The sequence below is a fragment of the Ochotona curzoniae genome, unplaced genomic scaffold (genome assembly GCF_017591425.1).
Source record: "Ochotona curzoniae isolate NIBS_2020 unplaced genomic scaffold, NIBS_Ocur_1.0 contig_883, whole genome shotgun sequence".
NCBI lineage: Eukaryota > Metazoa > Chordata > Mammalia > Lagomorpha > Ochotonidae > Ochotona > Ochotona curzoniae.
Window position 1 is genome coordinate 63092461 of NW_024466599.1, and position 15124 is coordinate 63107584.

At 52.4% G+C, this 15124-nt stretch overlaps 1 protein-coding gene across 2 annotated transcripts; it reads left to right on the plus strand.

Moving 5' to 3' along the window:
• Positions 1 to 7312: 7312 nt before the first annotated feature.
• On the plus strand, positions 7313 to 14813 carry BOLA3 (bolA family member 3). 2 transcript variants are annotated; one of them, XM_040993680.1, is made up of 4 exons: positions 7313 to 7435; positions 9455 to 9575; positions 11079 to 11167; positions 14584 to 14813. In XM_040993680.1, the coding sequence occupies exons 1-4, from the start codon at positions 7382 to 7384 to the stop codon at positions 14647 to 14649; spliced, it is 330 nt and encodes a 109-aa protein (XP_040849614.1). In that variant the 5' UTR covers positions 7313 to 7381; the 3' UTR covers positions 14650 to 14813. The 2 variants fall into 2 exon arrangements, with proteins under 2 accessions (XP_040849614.1, XP_040849613.1); XM_040993679.1 differs by having other exon boundaries at positions 7314 to 7435; positions 9452 to 9575.
• Positions 14814 to 15124: the final 311 nt, after the last annotated feature.

Consider the following 15124-nt stretch of genomic DNA (forward strand, 5'->3'; position numbering starts at 1 on the left):
GATTCAGGTGTTTCATGGAAAAGCAGACTGACAGAATCTCCCATGCTCTGGGTCATTCCCTAAATGTCAGTATTAGCTCAGACTAGGCGAAGCCAGAGCCTGGGGCCAGGAAGTTAGTTGTGGTCTCCTCCTGAGGGGGGTGTTAGGTGCAGGTGCCTGGGCTGTCCTCTGCCTTCTCAGGCACTATAGCAGGAAGCTAGGTGAGCAGTGGAGTGGCAGAACTAACCATGGCATCCACTGTGGGATTTGGTATCCCTGGCAGCAGCCTGACTTGCTGTACCACAGCATCACCTCTCCACAATCTTGTATTGAAGTTTGGAAATCTGAGATTTTTGAAGATTTATGAATTTTAAGTTCATTTTAAATTTGGAAAAATTTCCTCTGTATCACTTAGTAATTTATATCTTTTCTTAAAGAAAACCCTTGCAAAAAGGGAAGGATCTAAATAAACTAAATATCATAGATCACTTGGACACCATCTCGCATGAATTGTTAAGTCTATCCCAGAGAAAAACTCAGCTTCTCCAGATCTTGATGTTTTTTGAACATTTCTGGTTATAAAATAGAGTAAATGGAAGGCTCATGAACTTGCTTCATCTTGAAACCAATTACTAAAGCATAGCTTTACAACAGGGCCCCTACTGGGGCCAGTGTGGTGGCATAGCAGAATAGTCCTCTGCTTGCAGCACCAGCATCCCATAAGGGCACCAGTTCAGGCCTTGGCTACTCCCAGTCCAGCTCTCTGCTTGTGGCCTGGGAGGGCAACTGAGGATGGCCCAATGCCTTGGAACTCTCCACATGCATAGGAGACCTGAAAGAGGCTCCTTGCTTCCAGCTTCAGATTGGCACAGCCAGGGCTGTTGGCAATCATTTGGGGAGTGAACCAGTGGATGGAAGGTCTCTCTGTGTCTTTCCTTTCTGTAACTTTTGCTTCCTAATACATAAGTCTTAAAAAAGAAAGAAAGAAAAGGACCCCTCCAATAGCTTTTTGTTATAGTAGGAAAAACACTGAGTAGTTTTTATAGAGGCTGAAATTACAGAAGCTTTAGGTCTATTTGATGCTAGAATTGTTTATATGATTGTTCTGAATAGAAATAAAATTAGAAACTTCATGGGCCTGGCACGATAGTGTAGTGGCTAAAGTCCTGGCCTTGAATGTGCCAGGATCCCATATGGGCGCCGGTTGTAATACTGGTAGCCTTGCTTCCCATATCCACTTCCCTGTCTGTGACCTGGGAAAGCAGTCAGGGACAGCCCAAAGCCTTGGGACCCTGCACGCATGTGAGAGACCCGGAAGAAGTTTCTTGCCCTTGGCTTTGGATCAGCTCAGCTCCAACTGTTGTAGCTGAGCGGGAAGTGAACCATCGGACAGAAGATCTTCCTCTCTGTGTATCTGCCTTTCCAATAAGAATAAACAAATCTTTAAAAAGAAAGAAACTTCATGAATGTATCTGAGTAAGTTGGCATTGACACTCATTTTCTGTAAGCTGGTATTTGATTATTTTTGCAGTAGCTAGATGTTAACTCTGAAAGCTATTTTTCAATTAATTTTGTTTTGAAAGAGACACCTTTCATTTTGCTAGATCAATCCTGAAGTGCTCACAGCAGCTAGGCTGAACCCAGAAGCTTAAACTTGAAATCTGGGTCTCTGACACAGGTGCCAGGGACCCAAAGTATTGGAGCCACCATCTACTGCCTCAGGTGGTGAATTAGTGGAAAGCCAGAAGTGCAGGCAGAAGCTAAACCCAAGGCACTCATGGGATGCAGGCGTACTATGTAGTATCCTAACCACGTCACCAAACACCTGCCCCTGAAAGGGAGAACTGCTGGATTATTTTTTTAAGATTTATTTATTTTTGGACCCGGCAGCATGGCCTAGCAGCTAAAGTTCTCACCTTGCATGTGCAGGAATCTCATATGAGTGCTGGTTCTAATCCCAGCACCTCCACTTCCCATCCAGCTCCCTGCTTGTGGCCTGGGAAGGCAGTCGAGGACGGCCCAATGCTTTGGGACCCTGCACCCACGTGGGAGACCAGAGGTTCCTGGCTCCTGGCTCCTGGTTTTGGATTGGCAAGGCACTGGTCGTTTTGCTCACTTGGGGAGTGAATCATCGAACAGAAGTTCTTCCTCTCTGTCTCTCCTCCTTGCTGTATATCTGACTTTGTAATAAAAATAAATCTTTTTTAAAAATTAAAGGTCTATTTTTATTGGAAAGTTATACAGAGAGGAGAGGCAGAGGGGAAGATCTTCTGTCTGATGATTTACTCCCCAAGCGGCTGCAATGGCTGTAGCTGAGCCAATCCGAAGCCAGGAGCTTCCTCCAGGCCTCCCACGCAGGTGCAGGGTCCCAAAGCTTTGGGCCGTCCTCGACTGCTTTCCCAGGGAGCTGGATGGGAAGCGTGGCTGCCAGGATTAGAACCAGCACCCATATGGGATCCCGGCACGTGCAAGGTGAGGTCTTTAGCCTTTAGCTACCATGCCAGGCTGGAACAGACTTCAACCCTTCAGGAGCCAGAGCCTGCATTGTCCACCTCCCTTGTCCGCTAGGTGTCAGTGTCTGCTGATTTGCCTCCCTAGAACTAGAATGAGGCACTGTCCACAGGAAAGGATTTTACACAACACCTTTGGTGTGTCTGGTCAGTTACACACATACCTCTTTATTAGCAGGTGCTAGGTCATACACCTCTGTCCTTGTTGCAAGAATTGAGGGAAGGTCTCTACTTTCCTTGGGGGTATGCAGCAAACTTGTTTGTAAAAGAGCGAGGCCAGAAGCTAGATGGCTGTGTTGTTGGGTGGGCCTTCTGTTCTCCATCAAAGAATATATGTGACAGTGCACTGGTGTAGCCCAGTATGCCCACTCAAGCAGGTAGGTCACTAGCTTAGATTCTGACCAAGCTTCTTACCTTACGGCCAGCTGGCACTTTGAGTATCAATTCCTAAGGGGAACTTAACTTTTTAAAGTGAAATTCTTCAGTAGGTAATCTCATTGTATCTTACAGAAACCTGGTGAAGTGGCCACAGTACAGGAATTTTTTTGGTAGAATTTTAAACCAGGTCACAAAAGCTCAGAAAAAAGCAGGTGGCAAACACAAGGCATGGTCCAGAGTAGTAGAGGATTATGAAATTAAAATAAACTGGGGCTGGATAGGCTGTTTCTCCCCCTCAAGCCAGCATCCTATATGAGAACTGGTTTGTGTCCCAGCTGCTCTGCTTCCCATCCAGCTTCCTGCTTGTGGCCCGGGAAAGCAATCCAGGATGGCCCAAAGCCTTGGAGCACTGCACCCATGGGGAAGACTTGGAAAAAGCTCCTGGCTTTGGGTCATCGCAACTCTAGCTGTTGTGGCCATTTGGGGAGTGAACCAGCAGGTGGAAGATCTTTCCTCCCTATAAATCTGTCTTTCAAATAAAAATAAACATTTTAAAAATGTATGAAAACAGACTACATAATTAAAATTCATCTCAATGAAGTAAAAAGAGAGGTGCATCTAAGAGAAGCTACCTTCAGAGTTTGGCGCCGCGGGGTCAGATGTGTCACGTGAAAACGAGTGGGCATGGGAGTGAAGATAGGAGAATCGAGTTCACGGCGAAATAGTAAAATACAAAATTGACCCATTTCTGAGACTGAAGACTTCACTTTTAGTAGTTGGTTATTTTTTCTAATAATGTGTTTTATTTGCTTCTGTCAAATCACATTTCAGATGTTAACATTGGAACTCATTTGGATCCCAAGACTGGTGAAGTCGTGTTGCAAGTCTTGCAAAAGCTGGGATTCAGACGTGTGAGGCTGGCTTTGTGAACCTCTGTCACGTACTTGGGAATACAGTGTGCACTTCTGTCCATGCTGTGCTGGGCTGTTGGCACTGATGCCTAGAGTTTTGTGTTCATTTGATTGTTCGAAAGGTGATGACAAAGAAAATGATCTTCCATCTGCTAGTTCACTTTCCAAATGGCCAAGACAGCCAGGGCTGGTCAGGTCAAAGCCAGGAACCTAGAATTTTATCCAGATCCCCCACACGGGTGGCAGGGCCAAAGTACTTGGGCCATCTTCTAATGCTTTCTCAGGTGCATTAGCAGGGAGCTGGCTCGAAGTGAAGCATTTGGGACTTGAACTAGGATGCCTGCTTCACAGGTGGTAGCTTCAGCTACTGCAAGTATGGGGCTGCAAGCTCCCTGTGCGGTGGTGGTCGGGTAGCTCTTGTCTGAGAACATGCAAACCCACTGTAGGGACTCTGGATGCTTGGAGGGACACCCACATTTTGTAACGGTACAGTTCCTGGCTAGAGAGAGGAGGAGAGACAGAGAGGAACATTTTCCTTCTGATGATTCACTCCCCAAGTGACCACAACAGCTGCAGCTGTGCTGATCTGAACCAGGAGCCAGGAGCCTCTTCCAGGTCTCCCATGTGCAGGGTCCCAAGGCTTTGGGCCAACCTCGACTGCTTTCCCAGGTCACAAGCAGAGAACTGGAAGGGAAGTGGAGCTGCCGGCATTAGAACTGGCTCCCATATTGGATCCTGGCACGTTCAATGCAAGTACTTTAGCCATTAGGCCGCCACACTGGGCCCCTGGCTTCAGTTCCTGATTCCAGTCTTCCACCAATGGGAGACAGCATTGATGGCCTATGTTTTTGGTTCCTGCCTCCCACGTGAGAAACCTGGATTGCATTGCCAGCTTCCTGCTTGCCCACTGCAACCCCAGCTGCTGGAGGCATTTGAGGAGTGAACTGGCAGGTAGGAGTGTTCTGCTTAGATAAATAAACAGTTTTTTTTTTTTTTAAGGCAGATATACAGAGAGGAGAGACAGAGAGGAAGATCTTCCGTCCGATGATTCACTCCCCAAGTGAGCGCAACGGCCGATACTGTGCCAATCCGAGGCCAGGAGACTCTTCCAGGTCTCCCACGCGGGTGCAGGTTCCCAAAGCTTTGGGCCGTCCTCGACTGCTTTCCCAGGCCACAGGCAGGGAGCTGGAAGGGAAGCGGGGCTGCCGGGATTAGAACCGGCGCCCATATGGGATCCCGGGCATGCAAGGCGAGGACCTTAACCACTGCGCCACCGCGCCGGGCCCAATAAACAGTTTTTTAAAGCATGTGTGATTGTGTCACTTCATAGTTTGTAGAGGTAGGTCAGTATTACTGGCAGGTGGGCATCATTTGGAGAGGTAGTGGTTAGCTTGTACCAAAGAACTTGAGTTTTTGCCTGTAGGTGAGGGGGAATCCAAAGGATTGTAAGTAATAGATGTTTGCAATCCATTCAGCTCTGACAGCTGTGGAAATAGGTAGGGGTGTGTGTGTGTGTGTGTGTGTGTGTGTGTACTGTAATTCAGAGTAACAGTGGATGTGGTAGGTGTTACCCGAGAGGTTGGGGAGGAAGGATGGAGGTCAGCCCAAGTGCCAGCGTGAACCAAGGGAAGAGGGTTCTGCAAGCGCAGATCTGTGAGTTGAGCATGCAGGCTCAGTGTTCAGTGCCAGGACTGCCGGTTGCATAAACCTGTCAAGCATTTCTCTCTTCCTGGCATTCCTTTCCTCTGTCTGCTTCATGTACAAAGCAGCTCTGTCCACAAGTTGTGAAGATGGTCTGTGGCAGCACAGCTGACAAAGGTCACTTCTGACACTAAACCACAGCCCATCTGGTCACACCTGGGTCATGGGCCCAATTCCTGCAGCCAGAGATGAGTCTACGTCATCCCCACCCCACCTCCTCCCAACCATGCAATCTGAATGATAAAGGAGCGGTTTACCACTACAGCCCTGGAAAAAATATTTAGGGGTATTTATTTTTGTAGTTGATATCAGGGAAGAAAATGTAAAGGCAAATTACCTTTAACCATATAAAACTACTTTTTATTTACATGAGAGGAAGATCCAGGAAGATCTTCCACCTACTGGTTGACCATAACCGCCAGAGCAGGACCAGACAAAAACCACAAACCTGGGAACTTCTGCCAGTTCTCCCACATGGGCGCAGGGGCCCAAGGAGGACCAGGCCAGCCTTGGGTAAGAGCTTAGCCCTTGTGAGCTACAATGCTGGCCCCGCAAACACGTCTTTTAAGGCAGTTATCAGAAAACATGAGTGGCTGTGAGCAATAATCCAAAGGAGAAATTAACAAAACTAGAATATAGTCATTCAGTTAGGGCCAGCCCCTTGGCTGAACTGACTAATCCTTCACATCCAAGCGCCAGCATCCCATACAGACACTAGTTCTTGTCCCAGCTGCTGCACTTCCCCTCCAGCTCCCTGCTTGTGTCCTGGGAAGGTATTCGAGGATGGCCCAAAGCCTGCGCCCACATGGGAGACCTGGAAGAAACTCCTGGCTTAAGATCAACTCAACTCTGGCCGTTGGAGCCACTTGGGGAGTGAATTAGTGGATGGAGAATCTTCCTGTGTATCCTTTCTGTATATCTGCCTTTCCAATAAAAATAAATAAAGTATTTTTAAAGGTAATTCAACTAGTACTAGGGTGAATGAACGTTTCTGGTCACTTTTTGTTTTGTTTTGTTTTGTTTTGAAAGTTTCATTTATGTGAAAGTAACAGAGATCGCAAAGAGATGGCCATGGCTGGGCCAAGTTGAAGCCAGGAGCTGCTTTTCTGTCTCCAGGTGAGTTCAAGTGCATTAGCAAGGAGCCGGAACAGAAGTGGAGCAGCCAGGACGCAAATAGCACCTATATGGGATACAGTTTTAGCTTGCTCCGGTGGCCACTCCCTTTAAAGAAGCAGGTCCAAAGCAGGCAAACCCAAGGCTCAAAGTGTTGATTACACACCCAGAAAGCAATGGCAAAAATCCTGAACACTGGAGAGAGGGCTAGGCAGGACTTCAGCCCTGACTATCCCCTGAGGACGCAGGCTTCCATTGCAGCTCCCCGCCCCCGGGCCCCTGCTGAGCCGCATCCTGTATCTCCTTTAACTCCTCTCCTGTCCCCTCACTCCTGCCATTGCATCGTCAAAAGGAAAATCCGCAGGAGGAACCTCTTACCTCTACTACCCGCGCCCCGGGACCCACCTCGCAAAGCGTCCCAGCCCGCTTTTTCGTTTGGACTCCTCAGGTCGAGGGATCCCCAAAACCCTCGGTTTGGAAGCTGGGCTGCATGCCCCGGGAGAGGAAAGGAGACTCTTCCAAGGGCACTCAAGGTACTGAGATACGGAGAGGCGGGCTCCCGGGCCCAGAACCTTGCAGGGATTCTAGGTGGCAACGGAGGGACGTTCTGACCGGTGCTGGAGGACCGGGTCCTGGACCCAGGCGCCCAGCGGGCGGGGCGCTGAGGCTGGCAGGTGCAGCGGCCTCCGGGCAGCAGGGGGCGACCTCGCTCGCTCCCGCCGCACTCCGCGATCTGCGCCTTCCCGGGTGACCTCGGCGACCTCCGGCGGCAGGCGGCGTCAGCCGGGCATGGCGGCGTGGGGCCCGGCCGTGGCAACGCGTCTGCTCCGCGTTATCCGCGGGGTGAGCGCGGGCGGGACCGGAGTGCTGCTCCCGGGTGGGAGCTGCGGCGGGGCGGCAGGGCCGGCCGCTGCAAGGGCTCGAGGACCGGACTGCCTTGCTTGCTTCTCCATGCCCCCCGCCCCGTCCCTCATTCATTCATTCCTTCAGTTGTTCTGCTTGGCAGCCTGTGGGGCCCCGGCGCCATCTGGGGGCGCTCCGGAGGTGGGGGCTCCGGGGACACGAGAGCCGGGGATGCAGGGTCGCGGCTCCCAGAGGAGGCGTGGGGTGTCTGGGACTGCCTAGGGGCTGGGGCTCGGGCTCGGACCGGGACCCTCGTGGGGGGGGAGGGCCCAGCAGAGGGCTTTGGCCACGCGCTCACCTGACCCCCTGTCCCCGATAGGGATGCCTTACCTCTCAGCTCATCCACTTCTGTGCTTTCCCGCTGCTGGTTCAAGTTGTTTTTAAAACAGAGACGGCTCTGATCTGCTGACTCACCACCCTCCACCCCCACTGCCAGAATGCGGGTCATGGCCCAGACTGGACTAAGTTAAAAGCCAGGAACGCAGTCCAGGCCTGCCGCGTGGGTGGCATATACCCATCACTGGGCCTCCACTGCTGCCTCCTAGGCTCTGTGTTAGCAGGAACGCTGAAGTTGGGAGCCAGGGCCAGGAACAGAACGCAAGTCCTCCTAAGTGGGACACAGGCTAGCCCCCCACCTGCCCCTGGTGCCTGCCTTCCTTCACTCTGGCCTCACCATGTCTCTATTCTTACAACAGCTCCACCGTTCTTCACATCCCCATCCCTTCTCCCAGTGGTCCTACCCAGGCTTACAGTGTCAGGTTTCCGACCAGCTGTACCTCCTACCTCGGTCTTTTCTCCTACCTCGGACATCGTCCTGTGCCTAGCAGGGTCTCTCTTGCCCAGGCCCTTCTCTGCTCCTGCATTCCTGTCGCATCGCGAGGGGCTGCCCTAGGGTCACCTCTGTTACAGGGTACCCCCAGTCTTCACCCTTCTGCCTGGTGGGGAGAAGGCCAGCACACAGGTTGCTTTCAACAGCCATGTGATGGCACTGTGTGCCGTCAGGCCAGGCCAGTGGGTGGACAGCTCTGGGGTCAGCCAGCACCCATGCCCAGCCAGGGGCCAGTGCCTGGCATGTCTTCCCTCATGATGCCTCTTGCAGGGCGCTGTGTTCTGTAGCTTAGTTTGCTGCCAAGAACCTGGGCTACATCACCTGAGGTCACCTCACCTGTCCTTTATTATTGTTGTTGTTGATGTGAAAAGTAGAGTGATAAGGAGAAACAGAGAGAGAAAAGGAGATCTCCCATCCCCTGGTTCACTTTCAAAACAGCTGGGGCTGGGTCGGGGTGAAACCAGGAGCCAGGAGCTTCATCCTGCTCTCCTGGAAGCTCACCTGTCTTATACAGGGTTCGAGGCCTGGCCTGCCCCTGGCTCACCACCCATTCCAGCATATGCTAGACCTGGCTGTGTGACTGCCAACCTGGTTTTCTGTTGCTTCACCCCTAAGGGTTGACACCTGTTTCATCAGAGGCACGGATGCCCTGCTACCATAGAGGGGGTGGAGCTGTAGGTGTTGGTGACAGTGAGTGAGCTAATGGTGTCCCTGTTGGGGTCCAGTGATGGAATTGTGCCTCCACCCCTGTGGGAAGGCCAGGGCTGGGGATGTGCATCCTGTTCATTCCAGGAAGGGTGAGATTGCGTCCTTCATGGCTCTGCAGCTAACAGAGGGCTCCAGCTCTGGGCCCAGTAGCTCAGCCCTCCTGCAATAGGGCCTAGCAGTGAGCAATCAGATGGCTGCTGAATCATTTGGGGGCCTCATCGTTTCCAGACTTGGAGGGAGTGCTTTACAGGAATCACCCCTGCCTCCTGCTCCCCAAAATCTGTTCTGTGGCCTGGAGAGCTTGCCTTGCCCCCAGCCGCCTGGATGTGGTCCCTGGCTGCACTGGTGAGGGCCCAGGAGCCTGCTCTGTGTATCTCCCCTGGGGGAGGTTGGCTGTGACGCTCTGCTCTCTTCTCCAGCAGTTTCCTCTTGGCTGTGTCCGGCGCACATTGGCCTCCCAGACCGAGGGGGAACTCAAAGTGACCCAGATTCTCAAAGACAAGTTTCCTCGAGCTACAGTGATCCAAGTCACAGACATCTCTGGTAAGGCTTTCTCTCTGCTCTGCCCTCAGGGCCTGGAGGAAGGGCTTCCCTAGACGGTTTCCCTCTGGCCTGAGGAGGACTTCAACGGCTTCTGGGGAACTGGGTTGAGGTCCGACTGGGAGGACTCCAGGCTCTCTGCCTGGCCTGGCTCAGCCACCCCAGGGTTCAGGTCTGCGGCCATACAATTGACTGTGAGGTGGGACCTCCCCTAATCCCTCCCCACATACCCTCCTGACACCCTAGGATATCAGAGTTGCACTGCGCCCTAGGAAGGGTTTGTCCAACTGCCTCCTGTCCTTGGGAGGAACTAGACCCAGACAGGCAGCTGACCTACACTGCTCTGGGAAGGAGGCCATAGACGCCACCCAGGGCTCCACGTGGACTCTGTCCTGAGCCGAGTTACCAGCCCCAGCCTGACCTCGCCTCACTCTCGTAGCCGATGATGGCACAGGCTGGGCCAGGCTGGGGGAGATAGGCCCTTTATCCAAGCCCTCATGGGCTGCGGCAGCTGATAGGCGGGGACCTGAACCGCTCCCCACCTTGGCAGCACCACAGATGCTCACCAAGAGTGTGGCATTTGTAAAGATCCAGGAGGACACTGAGAAAGTAGGTTTTATTCTGGAAATAATGGGACATGAATTGATGGAAAGATCCACTTTGGGAAGGGTACCCTGAAGGGGGCTGTGCAGGGACCCTGCAGCCCCAGCCCTGTTCCTACCCCGGGCCCAGGGCAGAGCTGGGATCTGACGCTAGCCTGCTGGGCAGAGGACATTTCTCCAGCAGTAGCTGTACGTGCCCAGCATGGGAGCAATGTCTTCTGACCTCTCCTGGCAGCATCGGTGCCAGCTGCAGCCACAAGGAGCTGGAGTTTGGGCAAGGGAGTCTGCCATCAGGGCTTTGCTCCGGCCAGCTGGGGATGAAGTGCAGGATGCTGCGCTGCGGGCAGGGGGCGCCAGAGAGCCCTGGGGCCGTGAGCTTGCTTTCCTGGTGGCTTGAATTACACACACATTGTCAAATCAAATATAAGTGTATTTTTGCCCATTTAAAAGCTCTGATGCTGCTGCTTTGGAAGGTGCAACTCTGGAGTCCAGTCCTCTTCCTCTTTCATGCTGTTTATTTTCCAAGAAAATGGGACACCATTAACCCCACCTATGCATGGCCCACCCAACCTGAACTTGGGAACAAATCCATAAAGCCTGTCTCTATGCTTGACATATAGATTTTGGTTTTCTCATCATTATTTCCTAAGCACTACAGCTGTTTTTGTGACACTTGCATCATATATTATAAGTAACCTGGAGGTGATTCTTAAAAATATCATATTTGTTATAAATTTGAGAGGCAGACGGAGGAGAGGGAGAGAGTCCGATTTCCTGCCCGGGCCAGATTGGCAGCGGGGACCTTAGCCCGGCCTCTCGGCAGCTTTCCTTCCTGGAGCATCTCTGGGTAGGGGATGCTGGGACTTGGTCACAGAAATGCTTGTGACATGTGTTTCATTTTTAGGGGGTTGCGGGGCGATGTATGAGATCAAAATCGAGTCAGAAGAGTTCAAGGAGAAGAGAACCGTCCAGCAGCACCAGATGGTGAATCAGGTCAGTGTCCAGCCACGGGCCTGCTGAGCAGAGCCGGCCACACGCTCCCACCCTCGTGGGATCCAAGTGGGGGCAGATGGGCCCTGTATCCCAGTTATGACCCAAGCCACCCAGGGGGCAGTTGGCATTTCCAGTGTGATGCTGTTGATGTTTTCCATTACTGTCACGTACAGAAGAGGATTTATAAACAGGCAGTGCTACAAGGTGGCCCTTGAGCAAAGAGGGGAAGGTTTGAGGGCAAGGTGGCCTGGTGGGTGGACACCTTGAGACGTGGTGCAGTTGAACCTGGCTCCAGCTCGCCCAGGACATGACGTGTAAGCAGGCCAGGGTCCATGCTTGCTTCAGTTGGAGTTTGTACAACCTTGACTCTGGGCCTGCGTCCAGCCTCACCCTTCTGTGGCAGGTGCATTTGACATCACCTGCACACCCTTCACACGACTCTGCCCTGCTCTGTGGAGTTCAGGTATCCCTGGCAGCTGCTGTTCCAGGACCCCTGCCCTCTGCTACCTGCCTTCCTCCTGGCCGCCCACCACCTGCTGCTCTCTCAGCGTCAGCCTTTCCCCTGCTCCAAGCTACTGCACCAGCCCAAGCGCTACCTGTCCCTCCCCTGCAGCACACCCTCCACCTCACATCCTGGATACTTCCACACCCACCCTGCGTGTCCTGGAACCCCTTTGCCCTTTGGGATGTGGCTGAACTTTTCTCCTGCTTAGGGTCTGCTCCCAGCCCCAATACTTTCTCAGAGTTTGTCAGGAGCGGGATGAGTGGGGGAATCCGGTGGCCTCAGCAGATGCATCAGACTTTCAGGTTGTGGGGACGAGGCATGGGCCATGGTGACACTTTCCTCCTTGATCTTGCCAGGTCACCCTTGTGACTAGGGGCTCATCATGGCCCCTAGAATCAGGACTAGGGCGTCCTAAGGACCTGCCTGACAATATCTAGTGCTGGAATCCATTCTTGTGTCCCTGAGAGAGGAGCGCCCCCTGCTGGTGGGAGGCTCCATCTGCCAGAGAGGACTTCCTGGGGCCCTTGGATTTGCCTCAGCCCCTGCACAACCACGGCTTCCCCAGCCTCATCCTTGCTTTGGGCCAGGCCCCAGGGAGCTGCCAGCAGGTGTAGATGAGGGGGCTGTGTGAGCACCAAGTTGGGTGAGGTGGGTTCTGAGCCTTGATTTCTCCACTGGCAGATTCCCCCGAGGTACAGGCTGTCGGGGCCTTGCTCTCTGCCCCTTCTGACACCAAAGCTATGCTTATCCCCTGCATAGAGCTTATCCCTGGGTGCCCTGGTTGTCTGCAAGCTTTACCATCTCCTGTGTGATCTGCCTAGGTCTTCCCCATATGCACCTGACTCAAGGCTGGGTCCCTGGGGGAACTGTAGACCTTCTTCCTCACCTTGCTGCCTGAGCCGGATGACAAAGTGCCTTGCTGTTCAACCCTTGCTGGGACCGGCTGCAGAGTGGTGGCTTCGCCTACACCACAGCAGGCCTGGACTCTGCTCTTTTGTGAGCTTGTGTTACTTCCGTCTTTCTGCTGTGACTTTTCCTCTATGTCCCTAACACATTGTTATGGGCACAGCTGATGCGAACAGTATTTATCCTACACCTTCCTGCCCTTGAGATGTTGGCCAGTCCACTTGCCCAACCTACCCAACCAGGGCCTCAGTTTGTTCATCTGTGAAGCAACCCAGGTGGTGTCTCAGGAGTTACTGTGCTGTGGCTGGGCAGCCCTGGGAGCGGCCAGGGGAAGACACTGGGAAGGGCCACGTGCTTGGCCCAAGGAGGCAGAGCCTGGGGATCCCCCGTGCCCAGGCCCCCACCTGGCTGGGGAGGCTGCCTGTGCTCAGGTGACCCCAGAGCGTGTGCTCCCTGGGCAGCAGTAAAGGGAGATCCACTCTTGAGTGCAGAGAGCAGGGCGCAGTACAGGTCAGACGGGTCCACACAGGAACTCAGTTGAAGGTAGGGCAGCCATCTCAGAATACCTGAGCTCAGATCTTGGTTCTGTGGGCTTTGGACAAGGGTAGACTTTTTTTTTTGGCTTTTAATAAAATAAGGAGCTAGGCGTGGAATGTCTAAGGATCCTTCCTTCTGAGCCTGTAAACTGAGCATGTGTTGGGCTTGTGGGTGTGACAGAGTTCAAAGTTCAACTAGCCTGAGCAAACCCTGGGAATGAATGGGCCCATGGAATGCAGTCATTTGGTTTCTGGCACAACCAGACTCGAGGTCTTTAACCTTCAGCTTCTGTGTGCTGGCATCGTTTTTCTCCCATTGGAAACAGGGTTTCTCTCCTCAGTGGGGGACATGGCCCCAGCCACCTCCCACTGACATTATTCCAGCAGTGTGTTTGAGACACTCGCCATCCGTGTTGCTTAAAGACAGGAGGCTGGAGTATGCCTATATGTTAGTGAGAGGCATTTTTATATTGATTCACAACGGACTAACTGCAGCGGTCCCTGAAGATGGGAGTGGGAACAGGGAACATGGAGGAGAGGCATGGGGAGACCTCCCTGCAGGCCTTTTTATACTATTTCATTAAACACACACACACACACACACACCAAAAAAAAAAAAAAAAAAACCCACAATATTTATTTACTTGAAAGGCAAAGTTACAGAGAAAGAGAAAGGGACAGTGAGAGAGAGAGCTTTCATGGTTCACTTCCCAGAAGTATGCCATGGCCAGAGCTAAGCCAGTCCAAAGCCAGGAGCCAGGAGCTTCCTCCAAGGCTCCTACATAGCTGCATGGGCCCAAGGACTTGGGACATTCTCTGCTACCTTTCCGGGTCATTAGCAGGGAGCTGGATGGGAAGTGAAGCAGCTGGGGCACAAAACTAGTATTAGTATGGGATTACTATATCCCAGGCATCAGCCTGATTTACTCCTCCACAACACTAGTACCCTGTATCTTTTGAATTTTAAGTCACATTAGATATTTACTCCAAAAAGAGGGTCTGGTGCAGTAGACTAATGGCTAAAGTCCTTGCCTTGAATGCGCCAGGATCCAATATAGGTGCCAGTTCATATCCAGGCTGCCCCACTTCCCTTCCAGCTCCCTGCTTGTGGCCTGAAAAACCAGCGGAGGACAATCCAAAGCCTTGGGACCCTGCACCTGCGTGGGAGACCTGAAAGAAGCTCCTGGCTCCTGGCTTTGGATCGGTTCAGCATCAGCTGTTCCGGCTACTTGGGGAATGAACCAACAGATGGAAGCTCTTTCTCTCTGTATCTCCTTCTCTCTGTAAATCTGGCTTTTCAATAAAAATAAATAAACAAATCTTTTTAAACAAATGGTTTTCCCACAAAAGGAAAAATTGGATAGTCTCAGTAGACACCGTCTGCTCTGCTTTAGGCACAGAGCCATGTGGGCAGGTGTGCAGTCAGCGTCCGGTGTACAGAAGGTCCTGACACTCTCCCATCTCCACAGGCACTCAAAGACGAAATCAAGGCAATGCACGGCCTCCGGATATTCACCTCCGTCCCCCGAAGCTGACCACCCTGCCATGTGCCTGTGCGCACCCTGCTGGTCCTACAAGATCCTGTTCTTTCCCAGGGATTTGCCACAGCAAGGAGTTTATCTATTTTGCTCATAGAGGTTTCCATATTGTAACTCTAGAAGCTCTGTTGAGAGGTCAAATAAAGGCTGCAACCACGGAAGACCTGGAAGCGTCAGTTGTGATGCTACGAGGTGCCGCGAGTGAAAAGTCGTGTCCCTCTGTCCTGGTGGTCTTGCCCCCTTTTCTGCTGTCCCACTGCCACGGCAGGAAGGAGCAGTTTCTCATCACTCCCTCCCTCTGAAACTGTGTATGCCCTTTCCTCTGCCCCAGAGGGAAGAGTCCCGGTTGGCTCTTGCTGTCCTTGGTGCCAGTCCCTCCTGCCCCATCTAGATGTCCTGGATCCTTAGTTTCTTACACTGTATCAACTGATGATTTGAGATGTCCAGCTCTGAGTCCTCTTCCTGTGTGACC

What these genes read in the sequence shown, in the direction of transcription:
- BOLA3 (XM_040993679.1), top strand. Translation starts at nt 7,382, where the DNA reads ATGGCGGCGTGGGGCCCGGCCGTGGCAACGCGTCTGCTCCGCGTTATC. An exon ending in TGCTCCGCGTTATCCGCGGG is followed by an intron (nt 7,436 to 9,451) that starts GTGAGCGCGGGC and finishes TCTCTTCTCCAG; the next exon opens with CAGTTTCCTCTTGGCTGTGT. An exon ending in CCAAGTCACAGACATCTCTG is followed by an intron (nt 9,576 to 11,078) that starts GTAAGGCTTTCT and finishes TTTCATTTTTAG; the next exon opens with GGGGTTGCGGGGCGATGTAT.